At 49.4% G+C, this 21,195-nt stretch overlaps 7 protein-coding genes across 7 annotated transcripts; 4 read left to right on the plus strand and 3 right to left on the minus strand.

Annotated features, from left to right (window-relative positions):
- Window positions 1–692: 692 nt before the first annotated feature.
- CONPUDRAFT_156752 (uncharacterized protein) lies at window positions 693–2,603 on the plus strand (the record flags this gene model as incomplete). Its single annotated transcript, XM_007773773.1, has 1 exon — window positions 693–2,603. One exon carries the CDS (start codon window positions 693–695, stop codon window positions 2,601–2,603), a length of 1,911 nt encoding a protein of 636 aa, XP_007771963.1.
- A 1,032-nt stretch (window positions 2,604–3,635) lies between these two features.
- Window positions 3,636–4,836, plus strand: CONPUDRAFT_75391 (uncharacterized protein; the record flags this gene model as incomplete). Its single annotated transcript, XM_007773639.1, has 4 exons — window positions 3,636–3,824; window positions 3,886–4,152; window positions 4,209–4,247; window positions 4,612–4,836. The coding sequence occupies 4 exons, from the start codon at window positions 3,636–3,638 to the stop codon at window positions 4,834–4,836; spliced, it is 720 nt and encodes a 239-aa protein (XP_007771829.1).
- Window positions 4,837–6,671: 1,835 nt separating this feature from the next.
- Window positions 6,672–8,229, minus strand: CONPUDRAFT_75392 (uncharacterized protein; the record flags this gene model as incomplete). The annotated part of the gene is made up of 7 exons (XM_007773640.1): window positions 6,672–6,830; window positions 6,888–6,913; window positions 7,336–7,386; window positions 7,437–7,514; window positions 7,572–7,581; window positions 7,684–7,803; window positions 8,110–8,229. The coding sequence occupies 7 exons, from the start codon at window positions 8,227–8,229 to the stop codon at window positions 6,672–6,674; spliced, it is 564 nt and encodes a 187-aa protein (XP_007771830.1).
- Window positions 8,230–9,215: 986 nt separating this feature from the next.
- On the minus strand, window positions 9,216–10,225 carry CONPUDRAFT_75393 (uncharacterized protein; the record flags this gene model as incomplete). Its single annotated transcript, XM_007773641.1, has 5 exons — window positions 9,216–9,445; window positions 9,468–9,588; window positions 9,638–9,874; window positions 9,928–10,116; window positions 10,181–10,225. The coding sequence occupies 5 exons, from the start codon at window positions 10,223–10,225 to the stop codon at window positions 9,216–9,218; spliced, it is 822 nt and encodes a 273-aa protein (XP_007771831.1).
- Window positions 10,226–10,828: 603 nt separating this feature from the next.
- On the plus strand, window positions 10,829–11,951 carry CONPUDRAFT_75394 (uncharacterized protein; the record flags this gene model as incomplete). Its single annotated transcript, XM_007773642.1, has 2 exons — window positions 10,829–11,127; window positions 11,177–11,951. The coding sequence occupies 2 exons, from the start codon at window positions 10,829–10,831 to the stop codon at window positions 11,949–11,951; spliced, it is 1,074 nt and encodes a 357-aa protein (XP_007771832.1).
- A 551-nt stretch (window positions 11,952–12,502) lies between these two features.
- On the minus strand, window positions 12,503–13,944 carry CONPUDRAFT_75395 (uncharacterized protein; the record flags this gene model as incomplete). Its single annotated transcript, XM_007773643.1, has 4 exons — window positions 12,503–12,899; window positions 13,186–13,208; window positions 13,391–13,547; window positions 13,706–13,944. The coding sequence occupies 4 exons, from the start codon at window positions 13,942–13,944 to the stop codon at window positions 12,503–12,505; spliced, it is 816 nt and encodes a 271-aa protein (XP_007771833.1).
- Window positions 13,945–14,666: 722 nt separating this feature from the next.
- Window positions 14,667–17,756, plus strand: CONPUDRAFT_75396 (uncharacterized protein; the record flags this gene model as incomplete). The annotated part of the gene is made up of 11 exons (XM_007773644.1): window positions 14,667–14,828; window positions 14,871–14,964; window positions 15,497–15,513; window positions 15,724–15,802; window positions 15,963–16,225; window positions 16,278–16,386; window positions 16,436–17,028; window positions 17,097–17,201; window positions 17,479–17,538; window positions 17,573–17,622; window positions 17,681–17,756. The coding sequence occupies 11 exons, from the start codon at window positions 14,667–14,669 to the stop codon at window positions 17,754–17,756; spliced, it is 1,608 nt and encodes a 535-aa protein (XP_007771834.1).
- Window positions 17,757–21,195: the final 3,439 nt, after the last annotated feature.

Raw genomic sequence — 21,195 nt, forward strand, 5'->3', positions numbered from 1 at the left:
TGACTAACTTGTGCTCAAGCGAACACGTATGTTTAATCTGTGAAGACGTTCACATGGTAGTCTGTATGTCCCTTGGATGATACTTAGAACTCTAGAGCCTGGTGCGTGAACATGAGTTTGGTTCGGACCACATTGGGCGCGATCCAGACCCTTCACAGACGTTGATAGCAGGGGCTGACAGCTGTTGACGCCGGCCAGACAGAGGGGACAAGTGTACAGTTTTATTAAACTCTAACGGAGGAAGCTGGAGGATAGTCTAGGAGCCGGCTATGGTCTGTGGGATACACGTGTTATGTCGTAGACTATAGACTGCTTGATGTGGGAGTGACAGGTGGCCAAGGAATTGCTTCAGCATCCATCAACATTAATGGCAGTAGATAAGGATTGTAGACTCTGGCCGGAGCAATTCTGGAATAGATGTCTTGACGAGGGATGCCGGCACCGAGGGGGCGGAGAGGGCGGGCACGAGCTAACGACTCGAAGCCGAGATTAACTTGCATGATACCAAGAATATTACCATAGGGCCCTAGCGATGAGCGCTAAGTGCTGAGCTTCTACTGTTTAAGCAAAGCTCCGACTACTGTTTCGTCTCAAATATCCTCTATTGCTTTGGGGACTTGCAGGCGAACACTTGATTTGATGTGCCCCGCCTAGTGCTGCCGATCCGCGAATTTGATCAATTTGAGGGCGCGATGGGTCCATCTTTACCTTCGCCACACCAGATAACTAACGCACTCTACGAGCTGGTCATGGAAAGAGGGGGGCCTTTCGCCTTTGACATCTCGCAGCGGTCTCTAGTGACGAAGAGCATCGAGGACATTGATGCCGAACTAGTCATGCTCACCAAGTATGCAATCGCCCTCTGTAATCGCCGCAACTCACTCGTCGCCATCTCGAAACTCCCTTCAGAGATCCTAGCGGCGGTATTTCAAGCATTCTCTGACGCCTCACATGGTCCCGCCCGCCACTCTCCGCTCCACCTCTGCAGCATTTCATGCCTCTCGTGGATTAGCGTCACCCACGTGTGTCGATTCTGGCGCTTAGTAGCGCTGGACCATTCGACGCTGTGGAGCCAGCTCCCCTGCTTTCATCGACGGTGGACAGTTGAGTTCCTGGCACGGGCGAAGAGCGCGCCGCTTGTCATACAGGCAGCTGCGAGTGCAAGTTCAAATGTCCTTTGGGGCCCATCCGAGAGCGTGAAGACTGCCCTCACGCACATTGCCCAAACGCGTGAACTCACGCTCATGGTACCATCTAAGAAGCTTCTGCAACAGCTGCTGGGTGGCGTCTGCGATGCAGCACCGACACTTGAGTCGTTGCTTCTGAAGTCATCACACAGTGGCTTCCACGACATGCCGAATGACGCCTACCACGTCCCTACACAGCTTTTCCTAGGCGCAGCACCTCGTCTTCGAAGGCTTAGCCTGTACAATTGCAACATTGAGTGGAGATCACCCTTACTCGCAAACCTCACGCACCTCTGCATTTCCGATATCGCCCCTGCCCTGCGTCCGAGCGGCAATTCTCTGGCCGAGACACTCTCTCGCATGCGGGCGCTCGAAGATCTCATCCTCGAAGATTTTCTGGCTCAGGCCTCACCCCCTACATCACCATTTCCAAATCACACCCGCACAACGCCAGTGGAACTCGTCCAGCTATCACGTCTGCACATCGGTGGCAGTGTCACTGATGCCTCCGCCGTATTCTCTATCATCCGCCTCACCAGGCCACTCCAGCGTCTAGGTCTACACTGCAAGCACGTCAACACCCCCAAACAAGACTTCGCCGCACTGCGGCCCATCATCGCTGCCCTAAATCACAAGGCCCACCCCTCTGGCCACTCCCAGTCACACTTACAGACAAACCCAACGCCTCAGTACTCCCACAGCCCATCCAGCCTCTACTTCGGCAGTACTTCGCAGCACAGCGCCCGTTTCATCTACACAAGCTGGTGCGGCTCCGATCCCGACTTTAGGTTGCCTTACTCCTTCAATACCACATCCGACACCACATGCGTCCCCACCCTTCCCACTCTCACCAACGACAGTGTCATACTACGCCTCTCGTACGAGTCCCTGCCTGAGACTGCCACCGAGGTCATTGCCGCGGCCGCAGACGCGCTGGACCTGGGTGCAGTAGCAGACGCCGAGCTTTGTGGCAGCGCGTTGCCCAGCCCGTGCTACGAGCTGCTCCTGACACGTCTGCGGACACTAGAGACCCTCCGCGCGTCCCATCTGGACGCGGACATTCTCACGGCGTCCCTCCTGCCCCGAGTCGTTGACTATGCCACTGATGGTGAGGACGGCAGTAACGATAACACCATCGCCATAGCCGCGCCATCTTTGCGCAAACTTACCCTCTCCCGTGTGTACTTCGGGGCAGACTTTGGTCTGAATATAGGTGACATGCCCGCGTTCGCTGCGTGCATCTCGCATCGTCGACAGTACAGCTCCCTGCTTGACAAGCTGGAACTGCGAAAGTGCTGGAACTTTGCGGTATACGACTGGGCGTCGCTCAAAGGACTTGTCATCGACCTCGACTGGGACCGCATCGAGCGATGGGAAGAAGAAGTAACGGTCATATCAAATAGCTCAGGAGAATGAAAAGCTGTTCGTTAGAAGCTCCAGATTCTTATTGAGACAGCTATTGCTCGTGATTCGAACGAAAACCCAGAGAGCTTTGACTGCCCCTTGCCTTGAGGCCCCCTTTGAGGCCTGGGAGAGGGTATCGAAGATAGCGCGATCTTCAGAAGACGTTCTAGGCACAAGAAGCATATGCTGAAGGGTCCAACCACTGGGATATACAAGTAGAACTTCAGTCCACCGTGTTCGGTAGATGCACGTCGAACCGATCGAGGAGCTAGAGGGCGGCAGTAACAGCGCCTCCTATTGTCCTTCACCTTAAGACATTGCTGCTATCTCGCCGTGTGCCCAAGTCCGACAATAAATCAATAAGCAACCTTTGGCCAAAACTATGACTTGCTGGGCCTCACTGGTAGCATGATCAGATAAGTGAAATTCTCGAACGAATTATGCTCGATTATAAGATCCTAAGGTGGCTTACTATAGAATAGAATTCACGATAAGTCTCCTTCGAATCTTATGAAGATTTCTAATCCGTAGCTCGTATCAAATACGACATATGTGACCGGGGAATCATGTATATCGATTATTATGTGCCGAATCGTGCGAGGTGTTCCGCCCGCACACTAGTAGCCTCCCTCACTGGACTACTGGACTACAATTAGACCCCAGCTTATTTAGACCTTCACCTTGAATCTATGAATGAATCGGGGTGTCATAAACGCGATGATAATGATGAATTCCGCGCTTTTAATGCAAGTCGAGCGCAGCTGCTGTGGCCAGAATGTTACGAAACTCTCCGATAACAAGATGATACTCATACTTAACAACGAAGAACAGCAGTTTTAGTTCGACACAAGGAAGATTAGAACCTACGTCCTAGGATCAGTGTGTCCTGGGCATCACAGCAGGAGCTTCGCTCCGTTGAGCTAAGATTGTAATAACTAGATACCGCATGCGATATAAGTAGTGGACTATAGGGGCTCTGTCTGTTTTAGAGTAAGCACCGCCATAGCTGCTAGATCCGGATCCGCGAGCTTTGCGCTCGTCCCCATGCCTTCTACACCATCCCGACTGGCTCGCTTCGAGGCTTCTGCCTATAGGCCCCCTTCCTCAGCGAGAATCCCCGCTAGCCATGCCGAAGAAAAATACACCCGCTCCAAGAAAGCTTTAGAAGACCCTCCTTCCGAGTCTAGAAAACCCGAGGTTGATGGCGACTCAGACGTCCTGGTAAACCAAGAGGTAAAAAACGATCTCTACCAGTCATTTACCCGCTTATTAATAAAATTCAATACCGTCATAGCTTATAAATAACTTTATCAGAACCCATGACCTCTTTCTCAAATCTCTTGCTGAGCCAGGGCCGGCGAGGCCTGACGACTCTAAGTCAAAAAAAGTCGATGTCGATTCGGCGATCGACGCCAAAGCCAAATTCGGAGACGCAAAGTACGCAGGAGCTAGAGCTGTTCTTGAAGAAGCCAATACCCCGTCTGAGGGTGTCCAAGTCGATCACAAGGCTACGACTTACGTGCAAGGCGTACAACCTGCGCCTGCGAAGAAAGATGACAAGGTGAGTTACTCTTCAAGCCGTCTTCAATCCTCATATATATATCCCGTATATTTCAGGTGCCCCGCAAACATTTTCAAGCCATCGTAACCTGTGCGGTATGTCTGGATGAAATGCGGAGGCCATGGACGTATGTCCGTATCATTTAAATGCCAAACTAATACTGATGATCCGTCAGCTTCAGTTGTGGCCATACGTTCTGTCTCTATTGCATTCGTAGGCTGGCAAAAAGAGCCGTTCAGCGGTACTACAAGGAACAGAATCTTCCTATTCCTGATCATGTGCCTTCTCAGACCGTGCTTGATCTTTTAGAGGGTGGCCTGCTTAAGCTAAAATGCCCTCTATGCAGGAGACGCATTACTAGAAGCCCTGTTCGTAACGTACTCGCTGCCGAGGTGCTTGATGCTCTTGAAAGCCTTGATACCTTGTTTTTCTTCTGAATCAAAACGCTCTTTTTGTCAGTTTATGGATACTGGAAGAGGCTTGACCGTAGAATGGATCGTGAATTGTCTACTGCTGTATGGCATATGGAGAGATGAGGTCGTCTGGAAACGGGACAACGGAATTAGCGCCGTCGGCTGGCAATATTTAGACCTATACATCCGGATAACAAGAGTGCGGGAAGCTAGTCAGCCACGACCATTCAAACGAAGGCCAAACTTCTTACTTGAGACACCGCATTCTTGATAATGAGAGGAACCATCTGCTCATCGTCATGGTTCTCATCCTCCCCACTTTCCCCCGCGCTGCCATCTCAGGCGACGTCGCCCGTCTATCACTCATCAGCGGCTCACGGCTGGCTAGGTCAATTCAGTGCGTGGTCTCTAGAGCATAAGACGGTGTTGCAAGTCAGGATTGTATTGTACATCTTCTGATCAGTAGTAAGTAAGAGTCAGTGTCAGAACATTCGCTCTCGCCACGACTGCTCTACTCATGTTTGGTAACCATGTACCCCATGTCTTTTTCGGAGAGATGGAACGACGAAGTACTGGTCGTTCATAGGTCTAGGAGGGTTGGATGACACTGAAGTCCCGTAAGAGCTTGTTGTTACGGACAATCTCAAGCCCTATCGGCAGTGGCCAAAAATACTGAACTCTTCATGTGCTATAACTGTGTTGCGCCTGAGGAGTATGGTCATGATATTAAGAGCTTGATAATTCGGGAAATAATGTCATACGAACTCATAGTAGTCTTGTTGTTACTCTTAAGCAGCGCCATGCCTTCGAAAAGAAGATGTCGCAGGCCTTCAATAAGGCATCACCTAAAATAAATGGACGAGCGTCTCGAGCTGTAGTCAGTCACCTAAATTTGTCGGTCTGGGAATTCTTGTCTGCATCGCAGGTACGATGAACAACCACAGTACTTGCAGTCGTGGCCGAGTTGCATACTGGACTCTATTGTGAAGCCGGACAAGGTGTGGCCCAAGAGGGTTATGTTTTGGTCACTGCTAGGATGAGTGCCATCGTTTGTGAATCGGAGGTATCACCAAGGGCGTAGAGGGTGGGGAATAACACCGTTATTCATTGAAACCATGTGGAAGAGAAGCAGCGGAGGGTTCGTCGAGTCGATGACTCGAAACGCCTCACTTGTTGTCGCTGAGCGCTGTTGAAGGGTGGAACGGTAATAGGAATTTGGCTAATCGCAGATGAGATCTTCGCATTGTGTCGTAGAAACGACCACATACTTGATCATGTACTTCCCCCTGGCAGTAGAGCCATCTGCAAGGGCTTCTCTGCAGAGAAGTGAGGTGTCTTCATGTTGTCCCCGTCAATGTACCCGTTCTGTATCAACGAGAGATCATCGCTCTTCTAGCAAGCCTGAATAATCTAGTGAGTCTAGAGCAAATAACTACAACTGGGGAGAAGCGGTCAAGCTAACCCCTTTCAAATGTTTACAATCCTACCATAACTCCTTGTACTTGAACCGATGATCAGTCAAATGCTCGGGCCTAAAGGCAAAGGTGGTGTTAGCTGCTATTACAGCCTGGCCTGTTGCTGGCAGACCAACGAGACGCCGGCCGTGCTTGATGAAACCGATGGCAGAGTAGTTGTATAGGTGCTCTCCAATTTCTCAGTGAGATGATGGCTTACCCTTGACGAACGAGATGCAGATATTTGTCACACCTTCAAACCGTTCAACATCGCCAAAAGGTACGTACTGAGAATTCCCGCAGGCGGTCACTGCGGTGGATAATGCGGAGGTTCGAAAGCATACCTACCAGAGTTTGCGGTCTCCAAATACACGCAAACGCATGTGATAGGGAAAGAAAAGAATCATGCATTCACGTGTAAGAGAAAATGTGTGAATGGTCCAGGGTTTGCACGCGAGATTAACGAGGATGAGACGAACTTAAACGGCGCGGTAATTACAACGATGCCATGTGAAAGGCATAGTTGAAAACTGGCAAAAAAGCGCTTTTCCCATTTTAGCGGTGGGCGTAGGATCTGGAGGATAGGATCGTGCGCTTGCTTCGTCCTTATTGGGCCATATTTTTAGAATCACTTTAATTTTGGAGGTTATTTTTATATAGGGAGTTGAAAGGGGTGGCACACTGCCAGGACCAGTGATGGTGGGTCGACAAGCTTGGCTGGCCCGGTGTCGATGTCGGTTGGACTGAGCGGTGGTGAACTACAGGCGAGCCTCAGCTTCATGCTCCCGGCACGATTGACGGGACCAAATATCTATGTACATGGTGTCATCGATATCGGTAATGGAACGCGAAGAAGGGGGGAACGCACCCGTGCAGCCTCGCCAAATGGAGAGTCTACGCAAAGCAAGTTTTGTCAGCTCCGAGTACAACTCCGAGTATAACGGTATCAGTTTTTGTACGTGCCCCAGCCGAGCACAAGCGAGAACACAGACACAACAATGTAGAACATTGTGAGTCCATCATCTACCAGCCCTAATAGAGGTGAGAGAGAAAACCCGGCGGGCATCCGATAGAAGATGGCGCTGATCATGGCATCAGTGCGATCGTCCGACCGCTTTTAGTGACAAATAACGCAAACTAGCGATAGTAGCAAAGGTGCTTCTCGTGTCATGCTAGATGAACAATCGTGGACGACGATTACGAATCACTTCATGGAGATCTCGATGATCTCGTTCTTGTACAGGTTAAACTACTGGAGGGATCAATCGATCATGTGTTAGCTCCAGTAGATCTCATGCTTGCTTGTGCCAACTCACCGTCAATAACAGCATAAACTCCAACCATCTCGGAAACGGTCTGCATTTTCGCTAGTGAGATTATGTCAGTTTTCCGGCACGAGCGTACAACATGAGCGTACAACAAATGATGCGTGCGATTGGCATCGCGATGGCTTTGCTTTTCAGGTCAGGATCCACTCCCTTAACACTGAGAAAATCTGTATTGGTACTCAAGAGACGTGCATAAGTGATGAATCAGAGCGCAAGAAACGTACATTGACAAATCTGTTAAGTTCGATGTCAAAGCAGCCTAAGCTTGTGATTTCTGAGCATCTGTGCCATACACCGTGATGGAAAGCGTCTCCGATCCAGTACTAGAACAAACACGTTCTCCGCATTGAGGGGCGCAACAGCAGATACCGACATCGCAGATATCTTGTTTGAGATATTACTCGACTCGGGCGGGTGATTGATGGATAGGATGAATAACATTGATCGGTGCAGCCTCTAGAATGATAAAACATCGTTAATGAGATATTGTGAGAGAGGTGGGCACGCTGTGTACCTCAACGATAAGCGACAATAAATCCCTATCCGATGGCGAGCCCTGCGACGTCACTGTGACTCTCAAATTTCAGTCCATCTCTCCATCGTGTTGATCTACTTAGATGAAGCATGTTCCCGATCTGTCCAATGTGTATGGGAGCACCATGTCCGCTGATGCGCGCTGGGCCGTCTCGATCACGACTGAATCCTCGGCGCGGGGCGTGGACGAGAACATCAAGTGCGTGTACAGGCTCGCTTTGACCTCACTGAGTGCCGATGACCTAGCGTCATCGCCGTCCAGGGCGGCACCGTTGTTGCAACGGTTGAGGACGAAAGTTTCATTCCCTGAGTTTGGCATTTGCGGTCGCGGAGGTTGGGTTTGCCCATGGTGAAGCAGAGGATCGATGAAGGGAGGGTGGTATAGGTAAAGGTGACACCTATGGATTACAAAACCCGCTAAGTATGGGTGAAGAGACTTCAGGATGAAGGAAGGAAGAACAAACGTTCCAACCTGAGCGCAAGGATGAATTATGAGACGGCGATGAGAAGGAAGCCCCGGCACGAACATGGCGATGTTGTACTTCTGGTTTGGTACAGTGCTCGGTACCAAGCTCCTCTTCAATCGCCTGCATAGAATGGATGTAAGCAATCTCCGTTGTCCCGGGAGACCATACATCCTCACCTGGTAAACGAATGTAAGGCTTGCCATCCATTCCAAACCTGCTTGGACTCTGGACCATATGCGCTCAGAAATCACCTCTCCAAGCTCAGAACAAGCAGACTCACACCCGAGTGCGACAATACCTGCTTCTGTGCCCCCATCGCCCAATCATCGCCTCTGACTCTCCATCCCATCCTATCCTCGTTCTCATCCCATCTCGGTCCTGAGCATCGCGCTCATGCAAGGTGGCCTTTCCTCTGGTTCATTTCCATCAAGGCTCCTCCGCTTCCCCTTGATCCGTATTGGGATGCAAAGTTCCATTGTGCGTTCAGTCATAAGCGGTCACCTTGGGTGCTGCGTGCAGTTAGGGCGGCCGAGGATCGGTGCGTGAGGAGAATGTGTACATAATTAACGGTAGGTGACCAAAGGGAGCGGTCGCTGACAATCAGAATAGATGGCGGAGATGGGGTAGCTGCTGCAGCTGAACGGAGACTCGGGACCAACGAAGGCAGAATAGGGGTAAGTGCTTGGCGCGCGCTCGGTAACTACCGCCGGCGCCAGCCTGGCATAATGTACCTTCGCTGGTAGCGTGTGCATGATTCGTATATGATGGCGAGGGCTTAAGTCATCTACGTGCAGGCAGAAGAAGTTATCATTAGAGTATCTTCCCAGCTACTTTATTTTCAACTCGACATAATATGAACCTAAGGATTTACCAAGGGAAACCCTTTACAAGTTCAAGCATTTTCTTTGGCAAAGGAATGCCAAAGACCCGAAGAACGCGGTCATCCGTTTGCACACTGTCGGGCTCGAGCCTGCCTGCACTATAACCGTGCTTCCGGTGGTACGAAACGTTATTTCCATCACTGTTGTCTTCAATAATCTCTGTGGGCTGAGGTCCCAAAGGCCTGGTAGCGACGGAATGATGAGAAAGGCGCTGTCCTGTAAGGAAAGTGGTAGTTACCTATGGGATGTAAGGCGATTGTTCCGCCCAGTACAGTCTCGTCTAACGGATGCTGCTGTAGGTCCCTGGATCTTGCGCCGGAGATCAGGTACATCCATGGGTCGTCGAGAGATCTACAGCGCTGCATCAGCCTACCAATACTAAAGGATTTCACAAAGGGAAACTCCCACCGCAAGCGTCCGCCCATGCCACGACAACCCGTTCAATCCTACTGCTCTGTCTGCGTAACATGCTTTAGTAAAGCGAATCTCCGCGTATTGTTCGACGCGGTAACCCTCGTAGTACTCGGGGTGGACCCTAAACTTAGGCATGAGAAGGCCTCCGATGCACACAATGCTTAGGTATTTAATAGTTCCGCAGGGATTGAACAACTGCCAGAGATCCCCTTCCGTAGTGCCCGGGACAAACTGTAGTACGTGTATATAGTCAAGCTAAGGTGGACGACCAGGAGATGACTCACATTTCCAACGAAAACGTTTCTCTGAGCCAACAATTTCTTGGTCTTGGCTTTTGTCTTGGCCGCTTCTAGTATGTGAGCCTTGTAACGGGCTTCAATGAGCCTTTGACGATGCTTTCTCTCGCTGACGTTGAGCCGTTTGCGAGGAGATCCCCCCGTTGTGAAGCTGACATCGGATATGGTATCAGGTCCCTTGAATTTCCCAAATGCGTGTCGGTCATAATGAACATAGATAAAACAAAGATGCGGTACTAACCAGGTTAAGAGCCCGTCTTCTGTTAGCCTTGTAGGTAAAGGGCATCCTCGTTTGTGTAACTTCGCAGGTTGACGCTGAGGTCATGCGACTGAGGGAAGAGCGTGAGCTCAAGGAAGGACATCGGTATCGGCCCATGAGGTAGCAGATAATGTGAGGGAACAAGCCAGAGGGAAGCCCGGAAAGACGACGAAAAAAAAACAAGGATTATAAGTGCGACCGAGAAACGATCCAGGCCCGACAAAAAGATCAGACGGATGCGGTCGCGTCAGCATCACGAAATGATACCTACGTTAATAACAATCTTTTCGGAGTAATAAGTTCAGCAGCAGAGAAGCTACAGCGTACTAGAAGTTCATAAAAACAAACTCATAACGAAAAGTAGACCCTCAAATGGCCACGAGCGAAAGTATCAATAATCAAGTCCATTCATTTACGCGCCCACAAGCGATCTAATTTAGGTGCTTGTAGCTTCCCTAATTTATTCTTACCTTACGCGTATGGTGCAGCCACTGCCGCCACTTCGCGTCTGATCTAGATCTGGAGCAACAGGGTTTACCCTTTTCGGGAGGATTTACCTAACTTCGCACGCTCCCACAGGATCGTCGAGCGGTCTCCAAAAATTTCATGTCTTGAATCTCATCTAACGCCATGTCTCAATCATCCACAACCGACTTAGAATTAGGATACCAGAAGGACCATTCTCTCTATTTCTTTGACGGCAACATTGTCATCGCCGCCGCTATACCGGACGAGGAATGTCTTCTCTTTCGTGTGCACAAATCGGTGCTTGCAATGCATTCCCCAATTTTCGCCATCATGTTCACTTTACCTGCCCCGCCGACCGAGTCCACGGATCCTGACAGCATATTCGAAGGCGTACCCCTCTTGAGAATGTACGATGAAGCAAACGATGTCCGTGATCTGCTAAGGTTCTTTTACCACTCAACGTAAGTGCCCGCTTCATTAATCTGAATTTATATTAACTGGCGTTAGCAGAACATACATGCTTATACGTTATGATCCCGAAACACCAAGGAAGGTTGGAGGCCTCCTGCGCCTGGCAAAAAAGTACCAAATCAACACTTTGTGGGATATGGTAGTCGGCCAACTGCAGAAGGACTGGCCACAGACCCTACCAGAATGGGAGCGCCTTGAAGGCGAGGTTGACCTTTGGCAACGACGTCGCGACGAAGAAAACTGGTCCCCCCTCCCCTGCAGCGACCACGTTTTCCCGGAGCCCGGCTCAGCAATACAACTGGCGCGCGAATTCGACCTTCATAGAATTTTACCATCAATGTTTTACCACCTCTCCCGCCTCGACATCTCCTGCGACCTTGCACAGATGGACGACCACCCAGTTCGAGAACGCATTGATGACGCCCGGTCACTTGGAGACCGCACCGCAAACTGGTCTTTCTTGACCCTCCAGGACCTCAAATGTCTGTTGCACGGACGAGAGGGCATCCGCCAGTTCATCGAGGATGAATCTCACCGGCTCAATATGCCGCCCAATTGCCGCAACTCCAACCCCAAATGCGACAGGACAACTTTCGACATAAAGGTACGAATGCTAGCTCACTCGACCGACGTCTTGAGAGATCTGAGAGCGCTCTCGGATGGAGATCAAGATGGGAATGGAATCGGGATGTGCAAAGCCTGTCGCAGCACGGTAAAAGCGATATCTAATAATCTGCGTTTGGAGATATGGGAAGGTCTTCCAGAAAATTTCAAACTTCCAGCTGTTTCCGACGATGACGAGGACGAAGCGTAGATTGGTATTTTCTAAAATTTAGCGCTGTAACCAACGATATACCTTTACTCAAAAATCGAACGCAGTATCATTCTTATTGGCATCAGATTAGAGTTTGCGATTGATCAAACCCCAATGTTATAAAAGTTCTAGCGGTAACGACTCGACAAGCGCTTGTAAGCAACAAAGAAGAGAAGTAGCATAAGATAATATTAACCTAAGATTGGGGAAGGCGGCCGAAAAGTATACCATCGCCTAGGCTCGAAGATCGAAGCCGAATGACATAGCCCTCGGATGAAGCACGTGGGGAAGGGCTGGTGGGACGTGTATGGGCGTCGTTAAGGATTTAACGAGGTTGTGTATGCTACAGAACATATCAAAGTATGTGAAGACTATGACATAAAAGGTTCGTGACTATCAAATGCACTGTGATATTATACTCACATTTTCATTCGCCCGATCAACAACTTCCCGAGGCCAGTGAAAACTCCGCGAGGAGCTCAATTGAGGCTTTCCGAAGTTGATATCGGGAATCTGCTGGTTGGGGGTATAACACGCATTATTACGGGTCATTACAAATCTTCACCAGCAGGTATCTCTTCGCTTCTCAGCACACAGAGCCATGCGAGTCCGCATTCTCCGCCCCTGCATTCCATGTCAGAACCAGCGCAAGCAGGAAGAGAAACGGGAACACCTACAGTCCTGAGCGCCCGAGCCTTTATGTACTCTCGTGCCCTCCCCATATTCCTGTCCCGCTCTTGCTCGTCTCGTCTCCTTCCCGCTGCATCTTCCCTTTGACTCTCATCACGGGAGCCAGAATAATACCCTGGCGGGCCAGAATTGGCGATTTTGCACCAAGTCTCCTCAGCCGGGAGATCGACCCCGGCAACAACCATGAGCTCAACAACGACGAATCGGATCGGGTGCATCGGCGATACTACAACGCCTTTCTTTGACACGCGCGATGTACTGTAGAATAGAAAGAGAAAGGATGAGTCGATGCGGGAAGATGAGCGGCAAGAGGGCTGAGATGTAGTGAGATTATAGCTTGGATGAAAGGATCTAAGGCCGTACTGAGGCGTTCAGAGGATGGAGATCTACAAGTTCGCGGAGACTTCCAATGTTGAAGCTCGGAGGAAACGCATTATAGTGCATCGATGTCGGTCCAAAGTCTTGATCAACTCGCGAAGGAGTGGTATGGGATAGGACCTGAGCAAGGCTTGAAGTTACCAGTGATGCCCACGTCGCGACGTACGGACTTAGCCGAAGACCCTGGGTCTGAGAACGCATTCGACCAATTAATAGCCATGGTCATGCATTCATATTCATGATTGCTTTAAATTTATACCTCATTCTGAACCTTTAATGAGATTGTCGAGGGAGAGCTTTCAGACGATGAGCTTCTCGAGGAACTGGGAATGGGCCGGGAGCCGCAGTGGATCCAGAAATATTCAGCTTACGTACTCAATGAATGCACAAGGCCGGTCGGACCAAATCGAGCGTGGAAACTGTTCTCCCGAAAGAGGGGGGTTTAGAGTGAAGCTGTCGCACTTAAAGCCAACGTCGACATACTGTACCAGTCCATCCCAGTTGGGATGGTGAAGCTTAAGGCTGACACTGTTGTGTGTATCATCATAATACGCTCGCCCCCTTCATATACCTGACATAAAGGACCAAGCCCTTCTAGCTCAACTACGTCCCTGTGGCGAATAGTACGGCGACGAAATCACTGACTTTCATCGACATTTACCTTGGACGCGATGAACAATTCCTACCGCCTGCCTCTACCACCGAAGTTACAACTCTTGCGCGGCTCTTCGCCTATCCTGAGGCGGGAAACCGCCTCGCATTCATCCTTGGAGACCCTTGGACGAAGACCCGACCCGACACGGACAAGAAAACAATTGTGCATGCACACCTCCTCCCAGCCGGGTCGACCGGCGTCCGCGAGCCCATCGTGAATACGTTCCGCTTCTAGGTCCAATGGCTCTTCCAGCGCCGTTGTCGCATCCATTCTGGTAACACGTCTACCCTAGCTAGCCTGGGGACCGCTTCTTGAGGATGAGCAAGGGAGGGGAGGCCAAGCAGGTTGGCCGATCCCTATGCTTCACAGCTTCAGTCACGCATTCCAGGTTTATGCGACTCTGAGCAGGGTGGTTCTGTGGGGCAAATTTCACCAGTGCGTACTCCTTCGCTCCCCATATATGCGTTCAACATAGCGGATGACAAATTCTGCAGTACGGAACGCATCCTCACCGTGGCATTTTTTGGTCCTGGGAACTCTCCAAGCTCGCCCCCATGCGTTCCTTACCCATCGCCCCTCTTTCATTATCCTCTATCAACGCGTTTTGGTACAAGCAAGATCAATGACGACCTTCGCGGCGTTCGCATGCCGTTAGTCTTAACAGGCTTTCTGACTCAATTGCCTGCGCACTCCGTGTCAGCTTCGCTAACTCGTGTTTCCAGAAGGACCTTCTCAACCTCTTCTAGCCTTCGGAAGTAAAACATCCCCCCGATTTTACCAAGTGCTGGTGTTCGGACGTGGGATGGGTGTGTCGGAACCTGTGGTTCGCCAAGACAGCTGCTGACACATCAAATTAAAACGACCGAGGTATGTCTGCTGTAATACATATTCATGAACTTCTTCTTCATGCACTCGACGTTGTAGTAACACACCTCTACCCCCGGACTCGATTTCAAGGCCGACACCGGCGTTACTTGGGTTTCCCATCCATCATGCTCGTGCAATCTTTAATCACCGAGCGCGCCGAGGTTTTTGTGTACGATCCTCAAATACTTTGCAAAAAGCAAATCATTGGATGTATTTGTACATCGCCTGCGACGCCCAAGCAGGAGTATAAGCCTGTCTGGTTCGATGTTCTCACATCAATAAGAGCGGTTCGTAGGGCTTTATTTAAGCTTGACGTGTATTCATCGAAGCGTCTGGTCACCTACCTCCCACTAGCTTCATCCGGGCAAGACAAGCTGTTCAAAGAACATCAGACCGTGCGGATGGAGCACGGAGGGCTTCAATGTTGGTTGAGGATGTCATGACTGCGATTTTGCTTTTGGATGGGTTACAGTAATGATAAACTTTAAGCACTTTACTCTACTATCAACGCTCGCTATACTACCCGTCTTGGACTTGTAACTCCAACCCCTCGTCTCGATTTTGTGACATCCTCGCTAGAATCGCACAACGCAGTAATGACCCATCACGGCTAATAGGTGGTCAATCTTGCTACCTGTCGTTCAATAGAGAGGTAATACAATAAGGATATACACAACTTAGGTAGTGAACGCGTTGACCCGTGCAGTTCCAAGAACACCGTGGCTTGGAGATTTATGTTTACTTGTTCTTGGTGTTTCTCCTAAGTCTTGATTACATTCCTCACGAGACCGCGCACAGTCTTGTCCAATCAGGTTTCGCTTACGAGGAGTTTTCAATCACAATATACAGGGCATAGGAAGCGTTTCGTCAGTATTACGACCAGCGGCTAGTTGAATTTACAGTATGCTGTGGCTATATGGTTTGCAGTGACACGGCATTATCATCTATTGTACAGGTGCCTCCGAGTCGGAGGTACGTATAGTACGCCTTCGTTTTATCAAGGGCGATTTGTCTCAGTTGCCACGTTCCGACTTCAAGTTGAGATGATCATGAGCGAAACGCATAGTAAGTATTATCGAGAGCCACGACTACAAATTAGATGAGCCTCGACCTCGTCCAAATTGCCGTTCAGTGACTTATTTCAAGTCCCTCAACAAGCTATACAGTCCAAAAACTGTTTAGGGCGGCCAAGGAAATATGATATGGCTCTTTGGAGAGTCCGACCTAGTCAGGGTCGGGAATACTAGTCGAGCCGTGCGACGTGCGTGTCCAGCCTATATTAGAAGCGTACTTCACTCAACCATATACCATCATCAACATACTGCCACAACCATCTGAATGCGCATCATCCTCTAGCATCATCTCCAATTATAACTTGGTGCTGATGGAAAACTCTTTGCCTGCGTCTCCTGGCCATGCAGACGCACTATTCCTTAGTGAAGAGGATACTTCAATCCCTGCCTTTGATGGCGACTATCATCACCCGTCCCGGCTGCCCACCGACCTACGCCCGGATTCAACTATTCAGACCTGGCATCCAATGTGCCGAGCATCAACAACATATATGACGAATAAACTAAAAGATGCTGAAAAGCGGGTGGATGAAATCAATGAGATTGCCAGCCGTTGCGATGATAAACTTAAGTTTCAAGCCCACAACATCCGGAAACTCGTTTCGCAAGGGGTACGTCAGGCACTCTGGCAACTTACCTTCGTCACTGAGTCTTATGGCTTAGGCTGGTCATACCGCAGCCTTGGCTACTTGGGACGGAGCCCTGAAACAAGTAGAATACCAAGTGGACAGTGTTCGTCAAGCCTTGAGTTCGAATGCTGAGAAACAGACAGGTAAACGTTCATGGATATTCCCACTCCATGGAACTCAGCGATGATTTAGCATCTTCAAAAGACATTGAACTACGACTAGCAGACATCGTGGAACGCCAATCTGTCGATTCCGGAGCCAAAGACGGCAGACTTGCTCAGGCGGAAGCAGCTTTAACTTGTTTGAAGAAAGAACAAGCTGGTCTTAGGTCACAGTTCAATACTCTTTCCAACACGTTGCAACACGTGGAGAATTGTTTGCACTCATTGAAGGAGCAGATGTGCACGGCTTCAACTCTTGAAGAAACTATGACAGATTTGCAGAGCAAATTTTCCTCATTCACAATCGAGGTCGACGAATTGCGAGAGCTCATCGCAGAAGTGACCCTCAACGTTCATCAACCTTCCACCCTCGATAGCGAGCTAGAGACTTCTAAGTCCCGGCAAGGTTCAACTGGAGGCCCCTCAACTGTACGCACGGAGGACTCTACGATATCGCCATTACTCAGGGTTAGATTCTCAAGTGGTCAAATCGTTGCTACTTGGATAACGGCTCCTTTTAGGAGGGAGGGTGTCGCTGAAGATCGCACTGCGTTATCGTTCTTTGGCTGGTGGAGCAAGTATAAAAATCAAGATCTCCAGGAATGGATTCTCATCCTCAAAAATGTGCGTTATGTCCGTCTTTATCTCCTTCAGTCCCGCATTAATGTTGTACATTCCATCGTCTTGTCAAGACTGTACCTCTTCCCGCCAACGTCAAGTTTAAAACCATGTCGGCGGCTGGAGTCTGGTGTTTAGCTGGCGTAGCCCTAGCCTTATCCTGGGTCATGATTATCAGAGTGAACCACCCGTCGTTGTCTTACTCTTCTTACTCAACAACAGCCTATCGCTCTCGGAGGTGGGGTGAAGGGTTTCAACTCTGAGCTTTCATGAAGAGATACAGGATGCAAACGGTAGTTACAGTACTTGAACCATCCATGACATATCACCTCTCCTTACAAGATACCTCCATACGTCGGGTCTGTTGTGGTCATTCTTAGCTCGACAATGTCCACCGAATTTAGAAATAGCCGATTAATGGTTATATTATTACCGCCGCAATAACTTATGGTGCAGCTAAGCGCTGGCGAGCCAGTAAAAATGCAGAGCGAGCGATTAAGTCGTGCGAATGACATAGTAAGAGCGATAGAGTATGTTTGGTTGTAAGTAGCATGCGAAAGCTATCACGTCGTTGGCTGAGTATAAAGCAGAGCGTTTGCTGTAAGTCTCCATCCTCATATTTGTCCCACTCGGCCTAGCGCGCTTCCCCCTTCGCTAGCAGTTTCGATCCTACTGCCATCCAATGTACGCATAGAAAAGAGTATCGAGGTTTAACCGAGTACAACTTCTGTTGAGTCGCCTTCGGAGAAGACTTCTACAACTTCCAAGGCTAGGCGAAATGTAAATCGGGCTATCTGTTCACTTCAGGAAATGATTCTTACCACGATATGCTTAGAAGATTAAACTGATTCAAAACATCAGCAAACGAATTTCAAAGAATCATCACTATCCGATTAAGTAATCCTATACGGAAGCTCGTCTTGAAACGCCAATCAGTTTCATAGTTGACAACAGAACACCAGAAACTTACACATAGAAACCATGAGCAACGATAGAAACACCTCCTGCTGAAGATTAAAAACGTGGCTCTCTCAAAGGTGCCTTTGTGAGCAGGAGAATCTAGCCCGCTGACGTGTGTTAGTTTGATGATGGTCCCGAGGGGCGGTATGAACATGTCTGCCTATGTCTTTGGGTATGGTAAATGGAACAAAATGGGTGGGAATCACCACTGGATTGCCCGCGTTCGGTCGTCGGATGTAGATGGTTATGTGGATGAGAATCCTCTATCCTCTGCATTGTGAGCGACTGATCAAGCCCTTCGCTCGCTTCGAACCTTCTACATTTATGAACTTGCCAGCGAGATTTTGTTTTAGTCCCTTTAGCTAACCGAAGTGGAACGTTAGAGTCGGAGTTGTTGTAAGGATATTCTAAAAGCACACCAGCCTGCTGTTCGCCCCCTGCCTCGACTTGGACTTCTCGTGCTCGAGGAAAAATAGTTTCCTTGGTGGGAACGCGGACAAAGAAGGTCAGTTGGGCTGTCATATACCGTCCATATCGGCCGAACCGATCTTCCAAGAAATTTCTGGAACCTTGGGCAGGCGTGTCAAGGGAGACATTTATATCATGGTGTACCTAACAAGAAGCAGAGGGAGAAGTCGTCAGTATCCACTCGAAGCAAAAGTGAAGCGAGGACACATTTTAGGCATTCAGGCCCATTAGTCCGCCGTTGGAGCTCACTCCGGTGTACGGGGTGAACTTTGGATTAGCCTATACCATTCGTAAATGTGCCAAGACTCAAACCATCTCCGAAACGCGTATGTGTACACCCTGTCAGTTCAACATCTCCACCGGACCGTCTGTCATTATAGCAAAAGTCTAACAGATGTTAATTCCAACATAAAGGATTGGGAGAAGTGGCCGACGCACTCGATGACATGCTACCAGCGGTTGAACTTCGACCAGGTTTCATTCGAGTGTTCACTAATGTCAACCTAAATGAGGGCGTCACTAGAATAGAACAAACGTCTGAATGGCTGTTCGGATATAACAACTCACGTCAACGTCCTTGAAGTGATATTCGTTCAATGCCAAAGAAAAGAAGATCATGTGAATCCCCTAGATCAGATGGGATATACGTCCGTAGTGAACAGACCGCTACCCTGGGAGGTCATTCGCCGATACGATACCTCACAGTTCGCACTAAGGCAGACTACAGAGTACATTTTTACCCAAAGGATTCTAGATGCCTTATGCGCCCAGCGCATGGCATCTAGAAATGATATCAAATTATTAGTTGCCTATAATCAGAGTCAGAATGCCGCACGTCATGAGAGGTTCAGTCCTCGGCTTCGCCCGCTGGGTTTGGCGAGTAACGAGCCATTGGTACGCCGGCTCTACGTATATAGAATTAAGCATAAGTTTTGCGTCGGAAGGTAATAGAGCGGCATGCCTTGCGATGTTCTCTGGAACTCTCGGTGTTTATATCCCGTTCGTGAGGGGTGTTGTAGGTATAATCTCATAAACCAAGTTTCTCAGCTCTTGAGATCGCGGGACATCAACACCTGAAAATTCTGAGAAGTTCTCTTGAGATATACGAGCTTGCTATTGACTCTTCTGCTCCTACATCCTTTCAAGCCCGCCAAAAGGAAAAGAACTCTCTTGCCAAGGATATAGCCAACCACAGAAGTAAACCAGGCTGGAACACATCGACACGTCGCTTAGACTGGCATTTGGGCGCAGGCCGCGTGCTGGAGAATATAATATCAGCCTACGTAATCTAAGAGCGTGTTAATGCTTGAACAATGCGTAAGATACGCTATACGAACCCGTTCCGCTGATCCAGTTTGATTGAATTAGGGAAGAGTTGCTATCACCTGCCATTGTCGGCGTCTTGATAGGCGATCAAGAGTATATTGGGATAGTTGATGACGATTCGTCGTTGGGTGAAGAGATTCACTTCTGACGATTCTAAAATTAAGGGTTTTAATCCTGGAAGTTTACTCGGCTAAGTGTTGGTAGGACGCACAGTAAATGTGTCAAAGCACATTCGACCTCGAAAATGTCCCTCTTTGCTGCCTATCTATGGCTTCCCTTGAGACCACCTTGAGACTCCCGGCTGGGGTATGCCATAGGTCGTCCTGCGATAGAAATTATTAGTACTGAGTGCTAAACCGCTCAGCGTAGTATCAATGCATGGAAAAATGAAAGGCTTACTTTTGTGGCACTAGAGCGACGGGATGCCTTATAGACTCTCGTCACTATCCAAAGTGACATTATATCTGCGAGCTAGATTGAGTGGAGTCGCTAAAGCCAGTATTATCCGCGGCTTAAATTATAACTCACTGAAACTGCAAGGCAGATGACTCTGCGTCAGGTACTTGTCGCTTGTTCGTGCTTCCGAGAATTTCGTAGTGGTCGCAATCGCACTCTCGAACGTGTATATTCGGGGTGCCTGTGTTTTGGGGGTGCACCTCTGAGTAACGAGCATACATACAATGTGGACGCCGACAACAAGCAAATCGTGACGAAGGGAGAGGAGAGGGGGGACCAATGAGCGCAATGTACTACTGCTTACCTTTCCTCAATCCATGCTGACATTTATCCGCCTCTTCGCGCGTTGCGTCCGTCCAGTCTACTTTTCACTTTGTCTTCTTCTTCCTCTGATGCCGCAGCCCTGATCATTCCCTTGACCTCCCAAACTTCCGGAGTTTAGTATCCCCCTAGCAGCGCCCGAAAGGGCTGCTGCCATGGCTTGTCGTCGATGCGCCCGGTGTATGTAACCCCGATGAAGGTGAGCAGGGAGCAGAGTGCGAGACGGAAAGGGAGCTGTGATTTGTAGTTGTGCGAACATTGAAGAGACGGGCGACCGCGAACGAAAGCCAGATAGCAAAGAAGCGAGAAAGCGACCCTGCACAGGTGAGTGAGGAAATTCATTGCTCCTCCATGTATCCGCTCGCCTTGAATCAACTCCAGTCTCTATTTGAGAGCCTAGCTACGAGGACATGTTAGGGAACTTGGGTATCGCTCGAGGAACGTTGGCACGGACGTACACTATGAAGTTCAGCAAACGCGGCAACAGGTTGAGCTCAGAGAGGTTCACTTTGGATGCCTTCCTGCTCTCTTGTGAATCTGAGATCACGGGTTCTTGAAAAGCAAGCGCAGATGGTTTATTTCCAGCCGAAATAATTGAGCAGCAGGTAATCCAGTCGAGGGCCGAGTGGAGGCACCACATAA

Source organism: Coniophora puteana (assembly GCF_000271625.1).
Source record: "Coniophora puteana RWD-64-598 SS2 unplaced genomic scaffold CONPUscaffold_11, whole genome shotgun sequence".
Lineage (NCBI taxonomy): Eukaryota > Fungi > Basidiomycota > Agaricomycetes > Boletales > Coniophoraceae > Coniophora > Coniophora puteana.